Here is a 23,008-nt window from a genome sequence, read left to right on the forward strand (position 1 = left end):
GTGCGCGCGAGAGCCAGCGGAGTCTGCTTTATACCGCCGTTGAGAAACCCCCGCGAACCGGCCGCGCGCGACCCTCCACTTCCACCATCCAATCGGACTCTCCTCGGGCCTCGATACGCCTGCGAATCGCGCCTGGCCTGCAACCATCGTCCAACGTCCTCCCAACGGCCCAAGAATATCCTCCGAATCTACCCCCGATGATCGACAATACCTCGCATCAAACAAGATCCATTTCTACCTAAGATAACACCCCAACAGTTCCTCCCCCACCCCCCCCCCCCCTCTTCGATTAATCAGAACTCGTGCTAACATGACAGGTTGCACGTTTTTCGCCAGAATTCACACTTGCATCATTTGACAATATCACAGAATTTTCTCGAACTTACCTTCGACCACGTGACGTTGTGTTTTGTATATATATATTGGAGAAATGTCGAGAGTGAATTTTTACAATTATTGGTCGTGGAAAATCTGGTGGGGTTCTTGGACAAATGGAAGGGGATAGTGATTTTTTTCTCTCTCCTCTCTTACGACACTGACGTTAGTAATAAAACGCAGTGCTGTTATCACGACAACACTTTGTAATTACACGAATTCAGCGTGGTGATTTTATTTCATTGTTGCTGCGTTAGTGTATTAATTGATCTTGACTTGCAACATTGAGAAAAAGACTGTATAAGAAATGCACAAACACTAATTCTTCGAACGTTAATTAGCATCATCCTCCACCGTAACTTCGATCGTTGTTTTCATCGCTGCAGCCAGCTTAACCCACCAGTAGCACTATAGTGCCATAAATCGCAATAATGTATCGACTTCCCAATCAACTGCTGCCCCATGAATAATTATATTTACAAATTTTACAAAAAAAAAAAAAAACAAAGTGACGAATCTCAGAAGCTATATAGAGTTTCTCGAAATCAATTAAATTCGATATTCAGCTGCATCTTGTGTATAAGTTACGAGTTTACAAAAGAATCGAGATACTTTTAGGAATCCTCCAAACGAGCCAGACCAACGAATCAGATTCTTGACTCTGTATAAAAAAGTAATTAGCAGTTCACACATAGACACATTGTTTGGTGGTGGATTATACACACACACACATATATATATATATATATATATATATATAAAATACGCGCGCGTGACCAGCATCCTGATACTTTTTAACACTAAACCTGTCACTCGTAACGATCAATCAACCCCTTCTAAACGTAAACACGCGTAATAAACTCCTCGGTATATACGTTTAGCGCTAATAAAGTGACAAGAAAATAAATAGGTAAAATTGTAAATGGGTACGTGTTAGAAGCTGAAGAAAGGTGACGGTAGAAAAAAAATGGAAGAACAAATTTGGCGTAAATATTCGAAGCGCTCGTCGAACGATTTGGACGAACGCGTGTATCTACGCGTTTGTTTACCGGGTCGTTGCGGAGGGGTCCACGAACGGGGACCAAAAAAGTGATTGCGCTTATCTAGCGGAAGTGGAGATAAGAAGCAGAAGAGCACAAGAGCCAGCGGTATCGCTGAAGAGGTTCTAGCTGCTTCTATCGCGACTCTGTCGCCTTCTGACGTCAGAGTTAGATGCAGATCTCAAGGTCACCGGGTTGCGGAGAACCGAGGAGCTCGTATCGATCAGGGTCGCGGCGGTGCATGCATGGATAAGGAGGCGCGAACGCCGCGACAGCGCAGTGGGACGAAAAGAAAAAAAAAAAGAGAAAAAGAAGAAAGAATCGCGCAAGACAGCAGAGTCCTCAACGGCGACGCCGTGTCCCTCTCGATCCACCTTGGATCATCGATCCTCGATCATTACTCGCGTCTCGAATAGAACGATCGATCGATCGATCGTTGGACGCGACACGTCGAGACTCCCGACGACTTCATCGATCGTTAATAACGGTTCTCCACCATTGCAGAGTGCAGGATCGATGCTTACATTAGCGAAAACCTGAAACGATCGATATCTATTATGCAACTCTATCTCCATTTACTTAATCGATAATTGATTCGATCGATCGTCATTATGCAGTCGTCCAGACTCCTTTTTCACCTCGAGGATTCATAACTCGATCGTGCTTTTAGCCCTGCGTGGCTGCCTCGATAAAAATCATCCTAATTATTCGCCATTGGGTGGCTCGGTAAAAAATCCTTCCGCGTGGATTTCGCCTCGATCGAAAGAGTATACCTTATTCTCGCAGCTGTATATACGAAGAAGTATAGCCTTATGCAATCGCGAAACTCACGGAATATTTGGACGATTCCAAAGCACTCCCCCTGGTCCGATGATATAATATATATTATTATAATGACTGTGGGATATTTTGTCATAACAATAATCTCATTGTTGGCATTGATCGGCAATCTGCATAATTTTGTGCGGAATTTTTTTACTTTAATGAAGAACTTATTGAAATTGGCTTTTTTCCCCGGTTCGGCGATCAGAGTGGCTGAAAGACGGACGTTGAGTGGAACAAGATGGATGTGGCCAGAAATGTTTACCAAATATTCTAGCGCGTCATCGAACGAGGATTACACTTTTACCTTTGCCCGGCCCTGAATCATTTTTTCCCAAACTTTTTCGGCCATACATCATCGTTGGGGCCTCTGAACCCTTCCAAATTCCTCAAATTCTAAATCGGTAATATACAAATACCTATATATCTATTTCATATATATATATATATGTTTACGCATTTTGGAATAAATTTAGAATTTATTTCCAAAGGTAAATCAATCGAGATTGGAATTCTTTAATGAGTTGCAGAAGGGAGTGTGTGTGTTTTCTAGACTCCTGCCTGCTTAGGGAGGTTAGGAACTGAGATCACTTGCAATTTATTTTTTGTAGATTAGAGAACGGCGGTAGGTATATACTGTCAATGAACGCAGGCAAGGCGAGCTAGATTTGAGAAATGTCATTGCTATTATGTCACTTTTTCCAACCACGTAAAATTGCCACGATCTATTTTTTCTCTCTCGCTCCAACCAGAATATTTATAATTATCCGAGTGCCCTCCCCCCTCCCCTCTTTCTGACCGCAGCATCTTCACTTTTTCCTCGATCAATTGGTCGACTGGAACTCTCGAGGCACACGTGGAGCTGCTTAAAATCCATCGGTCGCGTGAGTTAGGTAACATCTTCGTAGATTAATTGAAAAAACTCGTAGAGCTCCCGTTCGGAGACTATACTCACTTGTTTTCCCGACGATTGCTCTCAGGGTTGTTCGATCCGCTTGTTTATCGTGCACGGTCGACCATAAATGTACAAATCATTTTTCCTCTTGGTCTACGGCTTAATAGAAAAAATGTTTTCGCATCGCGTTGCGTATACCTGTTCATGCGTGACAAGGCCGGAGATTGAGTGAAATATTTAAAATATACTATATATATATATATATAATATACCATTATTCATGGGCTTATTGTATTTTTAGAAGCAGAATAATAGCGCTCGATGTAGAAAACGACGAACCACCGTTTCATCCCCTGTTCGAAAATAAAGATTTACTCGCGGAGACTCATTCTTCGCTTATTTATATATATATATATATATATATGTATATTTAAAGAACAATTCGGGAGACTGACGAAAAAAACACTGGCAAATGCGTCATGCCAATTGTCCAGGAACATTTTTAAACATTCGGTCAATCTTTATCGGCACCTTGAAACTTTTTGGTGTCACAAAGGCCATAACTTAGTTAATGGCTAGCGCGAGGATTCAGTAGGTGAGCCCGAAAGTAGTACGGCCACCTTCTTAATCGCCCCGAGATTTCAAGCATTTGCATAAGCCTCATCAATTTTGCCATTTGCCTGCCTTGCGAGCTCCGTCCGACTCTTTTTCCTCCAAGCTATCGATTTCTGGACCACTGTCTACCTACCTACCCCTCCCCCCCCCCCCCCCCCTTAATCTTGACTCTTGGCTCCGCGTCACTCTTGGGCGAGACTCTCGAAGACGTATACGTTAGGCTCGGTAAATCTCTCCCCTCTCTCAGGGAAATCATAATACTGCGAGAGAGAGAGAGAGAGAGAGAGAAAAATGCTGAACTCTTGCGCATCATCGAGGAAGAAACCTTGAAGAAAGCTGCAATGATATACGAACAGTCGATATGCAGCCTTTTGGACACAAGTTGCACCTGGGAACCTTAGGTTTTTTTTCAACCCTGTGTACTATATACTAAACTATATTGCTGCAGCAGTGAAGATAATATATATCGAAAGGATTGGAACTCCCGATCGACCTAAAAGTCGTTGTTGCATAAACCGGGCAGACAACTAATTGAACTGCTTTCAGGTAACCTTACCGTTTAACTGCTGCCATTAAGCTATGCAGCTATCCAATATGTACCAATACCGATACCGATATCACCGGGGTCAACGCCTTTTGCAATCGTATTATTAATATTAATCGATCGTTACTTTCAGCAAATTTCAATAAAAAAGCAATTATAAAAATGTATTCTTCGTCCTCCTATAATCCCAGCCGCCATCTTCCTTTCGACTATTACAGGCAAAAAATATCAGTCGGATTGCAATAATTAGCGTGAAACAAGCGATAGAGCGTTTTAGCTTATTTCGAACGGTGCTTTGGGAAATCCATCAAATTCGCTTGACTAATCATCGGCTATTACGATATATTGCAAAAGCTTGTTAAGGCGCGTTTAAAAGCTATACTCACCTGGGTAATTATGTCTATCGGCGCTGAAAGAAAAGGAGGAAAAGAAAATGGACCGATCGAACGCCTCGCTCGCGAGGGAAGAATTGCTCGTGGAAATGCATATAGAAATCGCTTTAATTTCTTTATTCCCATATGAATATGTTACGTAATATGTGAGATGGATTTTCGGAGCTTATAATGCAGGTCTGTATCGTTAATAATAGAGCGTTTTCTTATTCTTTCCTCGAAGGAATTATTCGCTGGAAAAACTTTCACCGGTAAATATTCGTCGAACGCAGGTTGCTTCGTTGAGTTTTTATGGGTGGAACGGGAAAATGGGCTTTGGTCTTATTATATTCTATATTCTATAATGCACTTGTCTGGCCCGTGGCACAAAGAGGAACTTTTAATTTGTTGCACGTGTTCCAACAGTCACGTGACTATACATATATATATATAGGTACAAGTGTCGAATCGGCCGAACTTGAATGGCACGCCCCGGCCGTCGTCTTTCGTCACACCAATTTCAACGTGCAAATTGAACTTTTTCATTGGCGGTTCTCGGTATCGCTGTGTGTTTGGCCAATTATAAATTCGACTTATCTCGCGACGACGAAAAAGAGCCGCTTTTTAGGGTTTCTATAGAAAAAAACGTCTTGGAATCTGCGTCACTGCAGCTCGATTGATTTTTGCCCAAATTTTCTCGCGCGTTCCGATGACCTTTCTTCTCCTCGCTCTGAAACTCGTGTCACTATTGGTAAAAACGAGAAAGAGTTGTAGATGGAAAAAAAACGCGGATGGCCGCCGAAGGCTACATTTTTCGCTCGCTATAATATTCATTAGCATACTTATAGCTTGCTGGATTTTGACAAACTCTTTCCTTATCGTCCAACTATATTTTAAACAAACACCTCGTCCTTAATCCAAATTTATCAATGTATACATGGGTCTCGTCAACTGGTTTTCAGAATTTCGTACAACGTTTTCCTCCAGCTTCCTAAGTTATCACAAGTTGAAAAAAAACATATCTAATTATTCAAAAGTGATCAATCTATTTTTTCAGCAACCGATTTGCATTTCATTTTTTATAAATCTTTATCCTTCGACTTCCTATTCGCTAATAATCCACCCCCATAAATTATCGCTTATTTTCATTCTATATTGCAAATATAACAATCGCTCGAACTGGTCGACAAGTTTATTCTTTATGGATTATATATCTTCAAGCTTCTTAATTGCTATCGAAATCCGACGATAAGCAAACTTGACTCGATCATCAAGGATAAATCTAGTGATCGAAGAAAATATTCATAACCTCATCGCGCACCGTAGACCTTGCAAGCAAACTTTAAAAACTGTAAATTTATAGGTTAGGTTTTCAGGAAATCGCGGGTTAAATTTTGGCTGTGAATTGGATAATTTTATTTATATATCAGTAAAGGTTGAGTGGTGATTTAATTAAGAGAAATGTTGAATTAGGTGTGCTTGGAGGATTTATCGATCGTATATGTACTGGTTTATGCGTTATTATAGAAATTAACCTTAACTCATACATATCATAATTAGCCGGAAGATGTCTGTGAGAGAAGACGATGAGCATGTAAACGTATGCAAACTGTCATCAATATTTATAAAGCTCTGCGCTTGACGACAAAGTTTCTTTCTAACGATTAACATTTCATAGATTATCAAAGGTCTGTTCGATGCAGTGGAGATGCTGAAAAAAACGTGTTCGATATACTTTTATTGCTTTTATCGCGAAGAAAAAGCAGCGAGATTCGATGAAAAATCAGGAAAAATCTGGAAAATGCAAATTATTGACTTTTCGACTGAAATTTTCGCGATTCAAAGATGCGATGACATTTCAAACTGCATATACGCATATAAAGATGAAAAATAAGGTGCGAGGAGAATGGAAAATGGCGGCGGGTGAAAAGCAGTGGAGATTACGATAAATTTGAGGCAGCTGGAGCGATTAGCGAAATATTTAGGTGAAAATGACGCAATTCGTGGCGCAACTCGATCGGGCAACTTTTCTTTCGTCGACTTCGCCATAATATCCGCAGCGCCATTTGTTTGTTTCCGTGTTTCCTTGCACTTTTTAGCCGCTCGCGGCTCGCTCATCAAACTTTGAATATTTAATGAATTCGCACGCGCTGCACGCACGCGCTTCGTCTTTTTTTCTCTCACTCTCTCTTTCTCTCTTCGTATAGATATATAGCGTGCACTAGCTGTTGTTATTTTTTCTCTTTCTTTTTTCGTCTCTATTACGAATCCCTCCCAGCGAGAGATGCGTTTCCTCCACCCTGAAGTCGAGTCAAGGAAGAGATGAGCGACGTCTGAAAAACTTCATTACTGTCGGTATAATGTTACAAATGATTTTCCGGAGGCTTGCGCGGTTTTTTGCATTGCGTTAGATTTTAGTTTGATTAAGCTATTATTTATTGCACTGTTATATATATATATATATATATATGTTGCATGGAACGCAAAAGTCTGAAAAGTTTCCCAGCTGTCTCGTACCGTTGGTCCAGGTGGTCCAGTCAAGGCTCGGGCAAACTGATCGATTCTTCCTCTGTTTACCATTCTCCCTGCCCCCCCCCAACCCCCTCCCCTCAAACTTGTCGCTTCTCTTTATTTCAATTCTTTAGAAGAGAGCGTCAAATTCTTAGAATCCATCCGAGAACCAATATATAATCAAAGCGTGTCACCTTTTTTTCCAACGAGATTGAGCCAACCTCTATTTTGGCACAAAGCTTTTTCGTCATCGATGTTTCCGAAAAGCCGGTAATTTATGCCTGAGTTTTTTCGCTCCTGCATATCGCTCATTAGAATGCAAAGGTCCAGGCGAAAAAACTCGCGCATAATAACTCAGCAGTCGAGGTTCCGAGGAAGTACGGATCATGAAATATGAGTCTTTTTTCGCGAGCAATATTCATCGTTTAGTCACTATTACATTGACCTCTACTTTATTAAATCGTCATTCGTGCTGCAAAAGAGCCCTATTTACCACCGTGAAACAGAGAGGGACGCTATAAACTCTCAGGAATTCATTTCAAGAATTCTTTTAATCTGGATTGATAACGTTTTTGCTACTTTATTGCTACACTCGCTCAAAATGCCGAGTATCGCATCAGTGTTATTTAAAAAAATTCCTTTTTTACATTATATATACGAGACTCTCTGATATATTGCTTTGCCAAACGAACGAAGTTTAGAAATAATGTAGATTTTGAATAATTTTTCTTTTCCTTTTTCCTTTTATATATATCAGGTATACCATTGACCATTTTTTAGAAAACCAGACAGTATTAGCCCCTGTATAATTTTCAAATAGACTAACAAATTGATTTTTTTAGATTTAACGTTTCTCATTTTTTGCCTCGTATCCATTGTTATCGCAATATTCCAAATACAAAAAATTATCAGTTTCTGCAACTTTGCAATTTGTTTGTGGATAGAAAAATTCCAACTATGAATGCCGATTAAGATTCGAGTGGATGAAAACGTGAGAAAATGTTCAGATTAATTTTTGTATTAACGTTAACCGCATAATTATCGAACCACACACGCGATATACGAGCTAACATAAAGCGATACATTGAAAATGACGATTATAATTTCACTAGTCATGTAGTATTAAGATAGAATGGCTGTAGGATAAACAATTATTTCGTGCCTCAAATTAAGCAGCCAAGCTCTGATTGAAAAAATTTATTTCTGACGTGAACACGCTAAATATTATTTACAGACGCAGGCGCCTGTCATTCGTTGGATAAGTGAAATATTTGTGGTTTTGCTCAAAGTTGTTGACCGATCCTGCGAAATATATCGCGAGAAAAGCCAATGCAATAAATTCGGTAGATTACAATAAGTAAAAGCCAATTTTTCTTGTCTATACTTAGCAATGGTATATATATATATATATATATATATATATATATATATATACCAATGGACTTGCTGCCTCAAATGCAACGAGGTCTTCTCCACGACTAATACCTGATACCAAATGATTGCATTACACGTTTTTCTTTCTTTCTCTTTTTTTTTCTTCTTCTTCTTTTTTTTTGTTTTTGCCGCACCAAAGCAATAATCGAAACCAATTAAACTCATGGTTTCGAGAGGTACGCGAACTTTTTAATGAGAATTTAATAAAGAGTGGTGGCTGGGAGGGAAAACAGAGGTGACTAGCGGGTTTCGTCATTTGCGTGGGTTGGCAAAAAAGAATCGTTAAGTGTGATCTTTGGTTGATAATAATAATGTCAACTACCGAGAAAAAACGCCAAGAAGATCATCGACGTCTCATTCGTTTGTCACATCAACGTAAAACAGACAAGTTTTTCGTGGCACTGGCCATTTTCATGCTAAATTCTCTGACGACATTGTCCCGTGGATCTTTTTCATTGTTTGCCTACGATTCTATCAATATAACCTCATATTCATACTTTCTAGATGAATATAGAGGCTCTAACGAATCGACCGCACAAATCTAATGGAATTTTTCCCTCAAACATTGTCCTATTGACATTCTTCGAGTCCTATTTAAATTATTCTAGTGGTTTATTAAGAAGTTACAGGCTACATAGTGTCAGGAACGTTTCTGACACGTTCCCGGACTCAATTTGACACGTTGGAACGTTTCAGGAATATTCCTGGAACTTAACTATATGAATGTGCTTCTAACTCACTCGGAGGAGCATGTGCGTTTTTTGAGATTTTTTCACGAGACCTGTGACGTCATAAATTATTGCAATCATTACGTTACACCCTTTAATTGATTTCCGGACTATAAATGTAATCAGACATTTCTGGAAATATGAAAATACGTCTAAATGGGCCTCATTTATATGTATATAGGTATATCAATAACACAGTCCATATATAATCCGAAAGTCTCTTCTCTCCCTCTCAGACACTCCCCCCCCCCCCTCCCTTTCGTTCTTTATTTCAAAATCTTCGAGCAGAGAAAGAAACGGAGCATATATAGTGAAAGAGAGAGAGAGAGGGGGGGGGCGAGAAAGAATAACACTCACAGCCGGTTAATGAACCATAAAATTATATAAACACGATTACGAAAAGGGTTGATGAGAGAAATCTTAATTACGATGACCATTCGAATTCCATTTGGCAATATAACCTCTTAGGCTAAGAGATCATTCATTATTATATCCGAATCAGCGGTTATTATTAGAGCATCCATATTGATTTTACCGCTGCAAAGACCAGCTTGCTTAGTCAGTGTAAAATAATGGTCTAAAATTAATATTATAAATTAATTAGAAAAATAGCTGATTTCATGTAAGAAGCTAATTGCCCGATCAAATAAACATTTAATCTCGAGCACTCCTTGACTCGTTAATCCAACTCATCAATAACCATAATGCATGTTTTCATCATAGCGACTAAACTGTGCAAGCGATTTATATGTTTTCTATTAATACCAGTATCTCATCATTAAATATTTACAAGACGAGTGTTTTATATCAGAATTCGAATAAACGTGTTCTTTTTAAATGTCATCATCATGGAAATCATTATCAAAGTACCGAATGCACACACATCGTATCACACGGGGTTATTTGTATTCGTTGTCCTATAGCGAAAATCGTTTGACCTTTGGAATCCACCAGATTTTAATTGCAGCCATTTCAAAATAGGTCATCGTCTGATTTATAGCAATTGTAATATTTTTAATCAAATTCTAGTATTAAGAGAATCGTAGATCAGTGATACAGTCAGAGAATTGGAGAACGCGTTGTAGTGAACACGATGATTGCCCCTTAACACGTACCCTTGGACCGCAGGACTAGTTCATATTTGGGTCACGTAAAACTTTGGAGACGCGGCACACACACACAGTACCAACATTATTATATATATAAGTATTAATTAAATTTAAATTTTCATTTGTTTTTTTTTATGAAAAATTTCTGGCGTTCTAAGGGTTGCAAGGGTATTCAGAGACATTTTTCTTTAAGACACGTATGTGTCTGCGGACTACATTCGATTTGAACGGTCACGAAAGAACTCCTGATGGAAAACTAGAGATTACCAGCGAGGTGCATCGGTTTAACCATCAAGGTCGGACAGGGTAAAGGCCTACTATGTGTAAAAATATACAATTACTCAAGAGCATTAAACCTCGGCGTCTGTATAGAATGTAGATGAATGGAAAGCTACGATCTGCATTTGTAGAATTTCACATTCTTGATACACCAAATCAATTTCTTCATTTCCCACTTAACTCGTTTCGCAATTTATGAATTTAAACTGACTATGCGAGTCTCGCTCTTGAGATATTTTTCAAAGAAATCTGTAGCTGGTAACTGTTTTATTAAGGAAACATATATACTCCTCTAATTTACTTGGAATTGTTTTAAAATGGCTCATTTCAAACCTCTCGTGCATCACCTATGCCTTATATGATTTTCTTTCAATAATTTTAATTTTCTAATTATATAAATTTATAAATGTGTAGACTTATCATGAATGTCAGGAGTATATACTATATTATGCGTTTGACAAATTTCGTCGAAAATCCTTAGCACGGTCAATTGTTTATTTTTGACGTAAATCTGACATATTCGTTCGTCGTTGGCTCATCATGCTGGCTGCCTGTCGAATTAAAACCTGCAAAAAACAATTATCAAGATAGTGGATCATTTGGCTTTTTCTAGGATGGAGCGAAGACAAAACTTCGGGCAAATAGATCACTGTATAATCGTATTAAATACGCGTAAATGTCACAGCGTATTTTAATATTCATGAGGTATCAGGTAATCTTGCAAAAAAAAGAGTAATGCGACTCCTCGACAATTAGAATCATAACGAATTCAAATTATATGGATAGCTAAAAGACTTGAGTACAGGTTGGAAGAACAAGTCGAGAGGTAAAAAAAAAAACGACAATTTATGAAGTAATAATTGAAAAATCGTAAACATACTATTACTGCGCTATTTAATTCACCCTGCTGCAATAACCACGTTAGCCTTATATTCTATGCCATTTTATGGGAAGAATCTTTTCTTTGACTGAAAATTTCATCCGTTTATTAATTAAATAATAATTTTTGCGCTCTTGTGCATAATTATAAAGTTAAAACATTCTGTTCTAAAGGAAGGATAACACGTTTTGGGTTGTATCGTTGCTTTATTTGAGTTACTTACACTTGACGTTTGATTTACGCGCCATTTTTGTTTCAAGGATTTTCCACCGGAAGGCGCTCTTTCGCAAATCGATGAAGAAAATGAGAGAAGATTCCTTTATGCGAGTGCAACTTGACTTTCTTGACAGTTTCCCGCGGGCCTCCGCCATTTGCGCGCGCGTGCGCGCGGCTAATTATACAATTATCATGGAATACATACATACCCACTGAGTTATCCTAACCTAAATTGACTGGAGATTGGACAGAGTGCTCTGAGACACTCTGAGTGGAGAATTTGTCATACAAACGGAGCAAGAACTGGTGTTGCACACTTGCCATTGCATTCTGTGCGCGGAGTCCCTATGCAGACTCCTGTCACTCTGATTCTTGCACAATATTGTAGTCAATTAACGTGGAAAATTTAATTAGGAAATATGATGACGGAGAGACTACGTTCGAACGAAGATCTGTTTTTCTGATGTGCATTATTAATACTTGGCTAACGATTTCTGTGTTTTGCGAAAGTGAAACAGACTACTAGATGCTAATATAAAAAATTAAGCCACGCTTCGTACGCTGATAAACTCGATAAAAGGTTTATGGTATGTATTTATCAAGTTCGTTTTCTTTAAAAATGAGTCTATTGCGTAAAATCTGTACAAGTACCTAAACTTATTCTTAGCCCAATATAAATATCGCAGTTTTCCAAGTAGTAGCTTATAATTTTTATTAAAAATAGTACAAAGATATAAGACTCATGTTTCCAAAACTGTATATTAATTTATGCAGAAGAGCAATGTTTATAGTACTTGTTAAAATTTATTCCATATTTGAAAGTTTGTACTTGATAATTATTTGAGTATTTTACTAATATCATATGAATCACAGGAACATAATAAATGAATCAATATTCTATTGAAATAAAGTAGATTGAAATCATGATGGAGCTGAGTCATAGCCTGACCCTCAATGAGGATGCTTTGAACCAGATCCCAGAGGCAAAACGTCCAGTTTTCATTTTTGAGTGGCTAAGGTTTCTAGATAAAGTCCTGGTTGCTGCACAGAAGGTACCGTTATTTTGAAAGTATTTATAATTATACTGTAAAAGAAATCTTGCAGGTAAAAGAAATTTTTTCATTTTTTAGAGTGATATTAAAGGATGCCAACAAAAATTAGTAGAACAATTGACAAAACACATGCAAGGTGCCCCTGGACCACCTACTCGTCGTTTAATAGCAAGATGTCTAGCCACATTATTTAGTGTTGGAGATACATTTTTGCTTTTTGACACAGTAAACAAATGTAATGATATTCTCAGAAACAAAGATGATTCTCCCAGTTTTCTTCCAACTAAATTGTAAGAATTTTTTTATATTAAAATTTGTCAATTGGTTTATTAAAACAGTATGCTTTTCATAATTGCTCATTTTTGCAGAGCTGCAATATGTTGTGTTGGGTGTATGTATGAGAAATTAGGTAGAATGATGGGTAGGTCATATGAGGAAACTGTGCAGATTTTAATAAAATCTCTACGTTCTGCAGAGTCCCAAACTCGAATAGAAATTATGTATACCTTGGAAAAGGTATACAAATCTTTCTTTTACTTTTGTGTCTATTTTTTTTATTACAATCTTATTTGTAAAATTTGTTCAAATAGGTTTGCGCTGGAATGGGATCTGCTATTACCAATGTACATAAAGAAATTTACAAAGTATCAAGGCATTATTTAACTGATAGAGTGATGGCAGTAAGGTGTGCCGCTGCCAAATGCTTGTTAGAGATGCTCAATCATGCTCCATTTTTATATACAACTGAGATTGAGAGTTTGGCAACCTTGTGCTTTCGTGCTTTTGAAGGATCAAATTATGAAGTACGATGTGCTGTATCAAAACTTTTAGGTTCTTTAGTTGCTATGACTCAGTTGCCAGCTCCAAAAGGAAAGAGTCCTACAGGTAATTTAAAACTAACATAAATTCAAAACCATTTTTAAGCAATATCAGATAATTTAAATTTTTTGTAATTAGCTGCACAAACAAAAGCTGTAAAAATGGCTTCGCTTGATGAAGTGTTGAATATATTAATGTCGGGATTCTTAAGAGGTGGAGTAGGATTTTTGAAGGGTACAGGTGAAATAATTAAAGGCACTTCCGGTATAAACAGAGAAGTACGAGTTGGAGTTACGCACGTAAGTAATTGCTAAAGTGTAATTAAAGTGATATATATATATATATATGATAAAAGAAAGAAAATTAATATTATGAATATTTGAAGGCATATGTAGTTTTTGTTCAAATGTTGGGAGGAACATGGCTAGAACGAAATATCGGTGCACTGATTGCACACGTTTTAGATCTTGTAACGAATCCGAAAGCAGCCAGTTCACACGTTGACGCTGTTTATTCCAGAAAATGCGTTAATTTCATATTACGAGGTACTATTGGAAAATTATTAAGTGAAGGAGCTCAAGCTGCTGCTTGCAAAGAAATATCACACATCATTCTGAAACAAATGAACTCCATTGGTAAATATAATTAGAATAATACACTTAATATTAAACTCTAATAAAAACTAAATTGTGTCCCTTCAGATTTCAGTCCTGAAAATGCAAAAGACTGCAATCAGGAGACCCTTTTCAGTCAGCATTTGTTGGTTTGCGCTTTACACGAGATGGGAAATTTAATATTGGGTCTAGGAACCACAGCATCCAATTTGTTGTCCGATCAATCATTGAGTATGTTCATATTAATTCCAAATTTATTGACTGTGATTTTTGTATACTAATACCTCTCATTTAGGTTTGATAGATACCATCATGGCAGTTCTGGTCCACCCATGTCAAGCAGCAAGGTTAGCAGCTGCCTGGTGTTTACGTTGCATTTGCGTTGCTGTGCCAAGTCAAATAACACCTTTGATCGATCGTTGCGTGGATGGAATTGAAAATATGCGAAGCTCACCAGAGGCAATCGCTGGGTACAGCGGAGCCCTAGCCGCTGTTTTAGGCAGCGTACGTTTGTCCCCTCTTGGTGTTCCACATACAAAAGGAAAAATTATTTTCAATACAGCAGAGGAACTCCTGCGAAGTGCGAGCCAGAACAGTCGACTTTCGTTAAATAGAACTCATGCTGGTTGGCTACTGATTGGTGCTATCATGACTTTAGGTACAGCTGTCGTTAAAGGTCTTTTGCCAAGAATGTTGCTATTGTGGAGAAATTCTTTCCCTCGATCCAATAAAGAGCTCGAAAGTGAAAAGGCACGTGGTGACGCATTCACTTGGCAAGTCACTTTGGAAGGTCGTGCAGGTGCACTTTCGGCAATGCACAGCTTCCTCCTTCATTGCCCAGAATTACTCAATGACGATATAACAAGACGACTTTTAACCCCAATCGAATCGGCATTGGCAATGTTAGCTAAGTATGTTTTAAAATATTAAAGATATGTGTTAGAGAGATATATGTTAAATATTTAATTATATATATTATAGCCTGTCTACCGTGCTGAAAAATTATGGACAACAATTGAAAGCCCCTGCAGCGATGGTTCGTTTAAGGTTATATGAAACTTTGCTGTTACTACCACCTCAAACCTTTGAGGGTAATAAAAGCATTAAATAACTAAAATATATAAAGTTAAATGCATCATTTCTCTCATTTATTAACATCAAAATATTTCTTTAGGGTCATACACACATTTATTACGAATGCTAGTATCAGAATTCACTTTGACTGAAAATCCTGGAAATACGACTACTTCCTTGTTACGTGCAGTATGCCACGCCAATGATTCTGTGATTCTCGGTACCTGGTTACAAGAGACTGATCACCGGACTATAGAAGACCAGGTGATTATAATTATTAATATTATCAAGGGTTTGGTGAATGTGCTTCTATTAACTTTAATTTAAATTACCAGAGTCGTTCTGTTTTAATACTAACAAAGATAGCTAAGTACTAAAAAGGCCTGTTACATGCATTCATTCGTGTTTAGATGGAACCAAATAGAAAAGCAGATTTAGAACATGTGAGTAACATGCTTGTAAATGTTTACTGCGGCGATAAATATTTGTTTTTATTTATTATTGTTGTATTTTTCTTTTTTCTTTTCATTTTTTATTCAGGTTTAATTACGTTAAATACTTTTAATATTTCATATTGAGAGTTCATAAAATGTATTTCTATTTATAGCTACAGCCAAACAGTGCAGCAGGCTCCGGAGCACTGGAGCATAATTCATGTTGCCTTTATCGACCCGTACCTCAAGTAATTATAACAGAAATTTCTCGATAAGCATCCATAAATAAACTAATTGACAATGCATATATTTTAGGATGAAACTATTCCTGGACCATTGCCCTTAGGTGTAGCTGTTATCGATTTATCGGTCTCTTTGTTCGGTCAAATTTTTCCTCGCGTTGCAAATAAGCATAAATTACAAATGTTGGACCATTTTGGCGAATGTATAAAGCATACAAAATCTGGCAGACAAGAAGCGATTCAAATGAACGTTTTCACTGCCGTGCTTAGTGGGTTAAAAGGATTGAATGAAGCTAAAACAAGTTTCGGTCAAGAAGACGTCAAGAAATCAGCAACAAATCTGATTATCGTAAGTTTAAATCTTTAGAAATTTCTTCCCAATAACTGATGCTAATTAATTATTGATTATAAAAATTGTCAAATGACAGAGTACGCTGATTAGCAGTAATTCCATTTTACGTTGGGCGGCTGGGGAAGCTGTTGGAAGAATGGCACAAGTAATATCTGACCCGAAATTTACAGCAGAGTTGGCCCAAACTAGTTTCGATCGTCTTAAATCTGCACGTGACGTAGTTAGTCGAACAGGACATTCCTTGGCTTTAGGATGTCTGCATAAATATGTGGGTGGTATGGGATCCAGTCAGCATTTGAATACCAGTGTCAGTATTTTGCTCGCACTAGCACAAGATAATTCATCTCCTGTAGTGCAAGTGTGGGCGCTGCATGCTCTTTCATTAATAGCAGATTCAGGGGGACCAATGTTTCGTGGTTATGTAGAACCTACATTATCTTTGACATTGACTCTATTACTCAATGTGCCGCAATCTTATATCGACGTCCATCAATGCATAGGCAAAGTCCTGTCTGCTATTATCACAACGATAGGCCCAGAATTACAAGGTATACTTTTTCACAAATTCGTGGATTTTCAATAAGTAAGAATAATTAAAACTGTAATTATATTGTAGGTAACACATCGACTGTCTGCATGGCCAGATCATCTTTCCTGTGTGCCTGTGCCATAATGCAAGATCATCAAGATCCTCTCGTGCAAGCTGAAGCAACTGGCTGTCTTCAGCAATTGCATCTCTTCGCACCTAGACACGTTAATTTATCTTCTCTAGTTCCTACATTATGCGTAAGCATATTTAAGAATGTTGTTTCATTTTTGTTTGTAATGGATGTCTGAATTATATTGCTTTTTTATTTTAGCGAACTTTATCCAGCAATCACCTTTTATTGCGTAAAGCTGCAATTTCGTGTCTTCGACAACTTGCGCAGCGTGAAGCAAAGGAAGTTTGCGAGCACGCTATGACGTTAGCTAACGAAAGTAGAGATACAAATGTAGTTGAGGGCTTGATAATAACAGAAACAGGCCTCCCTGGAGTTCTGTTCAGTATGTTGGATACAGAAACGGATAGTAAACTGATTAAAGATATTCATGATACTCTGACGAGTATGCTTCAAATTTTGGCTGCAGATAATTTGTCACAGTGGTTGTCTCTATGCAAGGATGTATTGACTATTGCGTCGGGTAAATACAAAATTCTGTCAAACTATAATTTTTTTCATACCAATATTTTAATGCAAATTCTTTTTTACTTAGAATCCAGTACTCCTGAGGAAGCAAGTGTGATTAATACAGAAGATAACGCTGCAGATAACGAGAACGCGGAGGCAGAGGGGGATGACGATCAAGCAGAATTTCATGCCGAAGAGTCATCGAAGCAGCGACCGGCGATTACACCACGATGGCCAACAAGAGTTTTTGCAGCACAATGCGTGAGACGTATAGTCGCTACTTGCGTACATGACAAGCAGGCTCATTTCGATTTGTCTCTAGCCAAAGAAATGCAATTGACTAAAGGAAAAGGTGATTTCTTAGTATTGCATCTATCAGATTTAGTGCGAATGGCATTTATTGCTGCGACCAGTGACTGCGATCCATTGCGTCTGGAAGGTCTCAAAACTTTACAGGAGATTATAGAAGAGTTTGCTAAAGTACCTGAACCAGAATTCCCTGGGCATCTATTATTGGAGCAATTTCAAGCACAGGTAATCAGGATTGTTTAATAATTATCTGTTTTGTGAAACATATATGTATAATGATTTTTACAGGTCGGAGCTGCATTACGTCCTGCATTTTCTGCAGAAACAGCATCTCATGTCACAGCTGCTGCTTGCGAGGCGTGCAGTGCTTGGATTGGGAGTGGTGTTGCTAGAGATTTGAATGACCTTCGTAGGGTACATCAACTGCTGGTGTCGTCATTAGAAAAATTGAGGGAGGGCCACATGCGCCCTCAGCTCTATAATGAAAGTTTATCGACTCTCGAGAGACTGGCCATTTTAAAGGCATGGGCAGAGGTCTATGTTGTAGCTATGATAAAAGATGGATCAACATTTACTAATAAGGAGTCTTCCATGAAAAATGCAAATTCAGTAGCCACTGGTTGTGATGAAGATTTTGGTGACTTTGAATTTCAAACTGAAAGTTTGCTAAGTTTGGTACAACCGGAGCTTCTGAGCCTCAGCCAATATTGGTTGGCTGCTTTACGAGATCACGCTCTACTCTCTTTGCCACCAGAATTTTCTAGCCAACTACCTCACGATGGCGGTGCATTTTACACAACGGACACTATGGAATCGGCTAGACCTCATTATGCTGAATCATGGGCCCCTATTCTGTATGCAGCGACATTGTGGTTAAATGCTCGTGGATTTGGAAAGGAAGATGTCAGCAATGAAACAAAAGAATCTACTGTATCTAATAATAATAATAATAATGATACAGCCGCCAAGATGGATTCAAATGCAGAACGATTTCATCTTCTTTTTGGAATTTGTATGGAAGCTTTGTGTAGCCCACGGTCTTCTGAATGTGTACAGAATATCGAAGCTTGTCTCAATGCTTTATACACTCTTCTTGATTCCACTTGGTCCCGTAGAGTTTTAATCAAAGATCGTTCACTTCCAATCGAATTGTCGAATGTTTTGCATAGATTACTATTAACCAGAGAAAATTATAGGATTCAAATTATCATAATGGAAGTATTGAAACAAGTTATGAAAGCTGCACAAGAAGATCTTATTGACAGGAAGAGAGCTAAATTGAACGGTAATTATTTCTGTATGATCACGAAAGAATAGTATTTTAATAATTGTTTAATAATTTCAGAACTAAATTTAAGTGAACAAGAGAATAATGAGGCAGTAGATATGAATATGTTAGGAAAAACTGAGGAAATATTGAAGATAGACTTTTTAGGAGAAGGCGAAGAGAGCGGGGAGCTTGTGCCGGGCAAGTCTTTGGTTTTTGCTGTTTTAGAAGTATGCCTTTGTTTATTAGTTAGACAGATACCAGCATTAAATCCCAATCCTGCCGGTACCACAGCTATTTTGTCACGAAAAAAATATTCTCCGTCGGAGGATAGTGGGAAATTAATTGCATCAGCACTTGGCATTATGGAATCTCTTCCAACACTTTGTTCACCGCATGGAGCTGTAGCGATCTTACCAACATTATTGTATTTAGCGACTGGAGTTATAAGAGAAACTGCAGTTCGTACTGAGAATGATATTTTGAAAACTGGATCAGAAGCACCTATTCACGCAGCTCTGCACTGTTTAAAAAGTTTAATCGTCAATAAATATTCTCGCGACCAGCGATGTCAGGAACAGTGGACTGCCTTGTTACAAAGCTCCCTCGCAAAAATTATCGATCTTGCAAAAACCGGAAACGAGGAAACCAAAATGGATGAGAAAGCCATGTTGCTTGGTATCGCTGTTTTTGTCCTTCACGCGTTACCGGAAGTAGTGAGTGCACCGAATTTACAATTTCCATGCATCAATCATTTCAGACACGCTTTTCAATCTGAAAATATATTGGTGAGTGTACGTGAATTTTTGTAGTGTTTACAAAGCCAGCGCTTTTATATTCAGCACTGTTGTATAATTAATTAAATCGTTGCAGGTTAAATTAAAATGCGTTCAAACACTCAGAACGATATTTTTGCATCCAGAGCGTATCATTAGTACACCCTATATTCATGCCCTCGCTCCAAGATTGGTGGAATATTTATACAGCGATAAAAGTAAGCAAGTTGTGAGCGAAATCGAGTTACTATTCACACTTGAATGTATTAGCACCGTGGAAGCTCTAATTGGACTCGTGGAATTATCTAATCGTAAGTATCAGTAACTATCACTATTTTATTGAACAAAAAGAAATAAAACATATGTTACATGCTATTCAGGAGATCTTTTGCAAGGTAATGCAGAACTGCTTAATATAAAAATGATATATTATCTTCTATTGGTTCTGTTTCAGCTGTTTTGTGTAAATTGTACAAGCCTCAAAAATGTACTAAGATAAATTTTTTATGTTTCCAGGTATTCAGATGTTAACATTATTAGTGCCAATCTTAATTAATTATTTATTGGAAAGTGATCAACTTCAAAATGCTACAAAGTATCAGTTGAATCTTCATCAACAAAGTTTTCAGTGGCTAAATAAAATTGGTCCTAAATATCCTCAAGTATGATTGTTATTTTTCTAAACTATTAAAATTATATTTTTCAAAGATGCTAGTTTATTTTTTGTTTTATCTTGTTTACAGGAATTTAAAACTTTAATGTCTCAGTCAACTGAATTGAAAATCAAATTGGAAAATGCAGTAAAATGTAATCAGCAACAAGTCCAGAGACATTCAAAACCTGTTGATTCTGTAAAACCACAAATTAAGATCTCGGCTCCTTCAATTAAGCTAAAAACAGACTTTTCTAATTTCAATTAAGTCTTAACATCTTTGAAAACTATTCACAAACCAGATTGATTGAACTGACTTTTTTATAATTTTAACATTATTTTTTAAATATTATAATTTAACTGTATTTACGTGAGTTGTTTTGTACTCAGAGAATTTTTTAAAGCTACAATCTCGAAAATTTGTAAATACTACAGCTTCTAAATGTAATTTCTGGTAGAAAAACTTCAAGAGTTTTCAAAAAGCAATAATTATTGATAGATTATTTTAAAACTATTTGGAGTATAATTTACTTTGTTGCCATTTAAACTATCTTTAAGTGAGAAAAAATTGTATATAGACTTATATTTGTAAATGTAGCATAAATTAATTTATTTTATTTTAAAAATATATATATCATATATATATTTATCAAAGTGTTAGGACGGATTAAATTACATATTATCAGAAAAATGATCTGGATCATATATTCCGAATTTATATATATATATATATATATATATATATATTGTAATCCTAAGAATAAACTTGCACAATTTGCATAGACTGACATAAAATATATAGTAGTTTAAAGTGAAATGTTGAAGAGTATTCTACAAGAAAATCCATATAATATTAAAGCAATTGAATGTTATAAAATAATATATGATTTTATGAAAATACTTATTGACCTGTGGGGCTAAACGCAGCATATCATGTTAACTCCATACAAAACTCAATGGTTTAAGTACACAACTTTACTAAGAAAGCATGGTAAAAACGGTATAAATTGCATATGACAGCATTTATTATTATAAATGTAAAACTTAGTTAAATCATTGAACTGTATAGATAGCTGAGTCCCCATATTTAAATAATAAACCAATGTGCATTGGTGATAGCCCTGCTAGTACGAAGAATTCTTGTTGAGTTTCATTTTATGACAATAAAAATAAGCTCTTTATGTAGCTCCTAATGTCTTTCAAAAGATCTTAAAAGTTTTAAAGAATTTACAAAATAATTTGTTTAACTTTAGTTAGAACACTTAAATTTTTTATGTTCTTGCCAGTGTAACTAATGATTTATATTAGTATTATTATAATTTGTAAAACAGACAATTGCCACTTAAATATCAATGGATAAAATCATGTTAAATAAGTACATGGTGTTTTACTTAAACACCAAAATTGTCATAAAATGGAACTTTCAAATCATTAAAAATGAATTCTTTGCGTTAATTACGAATAGAAAAAGACAAATCTACTTATAAAAAATACTGATGAAGTAAAAGAGGATAAATCATATATTAGATATGTTTATAGATTGCATATTAATTTACGTAAAAGAAATGTCTTTCCATCTAATGCTCATTGTACTATGAATACAGAATTGAGTACCAATAATGTCGGTGCATGACTATATAAGTAGATATAGAGCAACTTAGACTTTGAAATTTAACATACGTATGGATTATGCAGAATTATTAGGGGGCATAAAAAGTATAAGAGGTCGACACAGATTGTACTATTTTTTATATTATAATTTTAAAAAAAACCTCTCCATACTTTTTCAATTAGACACTTAAATATTAGGAGTATTATTTTTATTCAGTAAAAATTTCTGTAACACCAAATCATATTTATTTCGTATGAACATATGGAATGTTGTAACGCGATTGCTTGGATAGTAAAATAAAAACCATTAGAACTTCCAAATTTTTGAGACTACTTATTATTTGTAGGATCATATTGTTACAAATAGAGCTGGAAGTGCTAATTTTATTAGCGCCAAGTTCACGAAATTATCTATTAAGCTATAATGTAAATTATGTTTTAATGCATATCGCGTCATCTTGTCGGAATGCAAGAAAAGCATTTTAAATTATAATAAATTTATCTCGATCATAATCGATCTTACTTTAAATGTGTCACAGGTGAGAATAATTTGTAGATAAAAATGGATTGTATTACAGTATTATATTGTTGACATATTTTATTTTTGATAAGCCACAAAGTTTCATGATGAATGTAAATCTAAAACTTGCTCTGGAAAAACCTATCAATAGATTATGTATAATAATTGCGCGAATTGATCTATAATCATTTAATAAATCTAAATTAATTACTAATAATCTTGAAGAATGAAGCGCTAGCGTCGCAAGGGACTGAATGTGATGGTATGATTCAAATGATTCAATTGGTCAATGGATCTT

The 23,008-nt window shown here is 36.6% G+C and overlaps 1 protein-coding gene across 4 annotated transcripts; it reads left to right on the forward strand.

Annotated features, from left to right (window-relative positions):
* The first annotated feature begins 11,975 nt into the window (after nucleotides 1-11,975).
* LOC136774690 (HEAT repeat-containing protein 5B) lies at nucleotides 11,976-22,984 on the forward strand. Of its 4 annotated transcripts, none has more exons than XM_066729103.1 (24): nucleotides 11,976-12,406; nucleotides 12,734-12,871; nucleotides 12,950-13,161; nucleotides 13,240-13,387; nucleotides 13,462-13,756; nucleotides 13,829-13,989; nucleotides 14,076-14,325; nucleotides 14,392-14,535; nucleotides 14,600-15,215; nucleotides 15,286-15,395; nucleotides 15,479-15,642; nucleotides 15,789-15,821; nucleotides 15,986-16,060; nucleotides 16,128-16,403; nucleotides 16,483-16,954; nucleotides 17,023-17,192; nucleotides 17,267-17,588; nucleotides 17,661-18,109; nucleotides 18,173-19,169; nucleotides 19,230-19,945; nucleotides 20,025-20,238; nucleotides 20,308-20,322; nucleotides 20,444-20,589; nucleotides 20,671-22,984. In XM_066729103.1, the coding sequence occupies exons 1-24, from the start codon at nucleotides 12,404-12,406 to the stop codon at nucleotides 20,845-20,847; spliced, it is 6,303 nt and encodes a 2,100-aa protein (XP_066585200.1). In that variant the 5' UTR covers nucleotides 11,976-12,403; the 3' UTR covers nucleotides 20,848-22,984. The 4 variants fall into 4 exon arrangements, with proteins under 4 accessions (XP_066585200.1, XP_066585201.1, XP_066585202.1 ...); XM_066729104.1 differs by having other exon boundaries at nucleotides 19,230-19,939; XM_066729105.1 differs by lacking the exon at nucleotides 20,308-20,322.
* The last annotated feature ends 24 nt before the right edge of the window (nucleotides 22,985-23,008 follow it).

This window comes from Prorops nasuta, unplaced genomic scaffold (genome assembly GCF_024137725.1).
Source record: "Prorops nasuta isolate Cenicafe-Biocafe unplaced genomic scaffold, Cenicafe_Pnas_1.2 PNAS00006, whole genome shotgun sequence".
Taxonomy (NCBI): Eukaryota; Metazoa; Arthropoda; class Insecta; order Hymenoptera; family Bethylidae; genus Prorops; species Prorops nasuta.

What these genes read in the sequence shown, in the direction of transcription:
- LOC136774690 (XM_066729103.1), top strand. An exon ending in AGTTTTCTTCCAACTAAATT is followed by an intron (nt 13,162 to 13,239) that starts GTAAGAATTTTT and finishes TCATTTTTGCAG; the next exon opens with AGCTGCAATATGTTGTGTTG. An exon ending in GATAGGCCCAGAATTACAAG is followed by an intron (nt 16,955 to 17,022) that starts GTATACTTTTTC and finishes ATTATATTGTAG; the next exon opens with GTAACACATCGACTGTCTGC.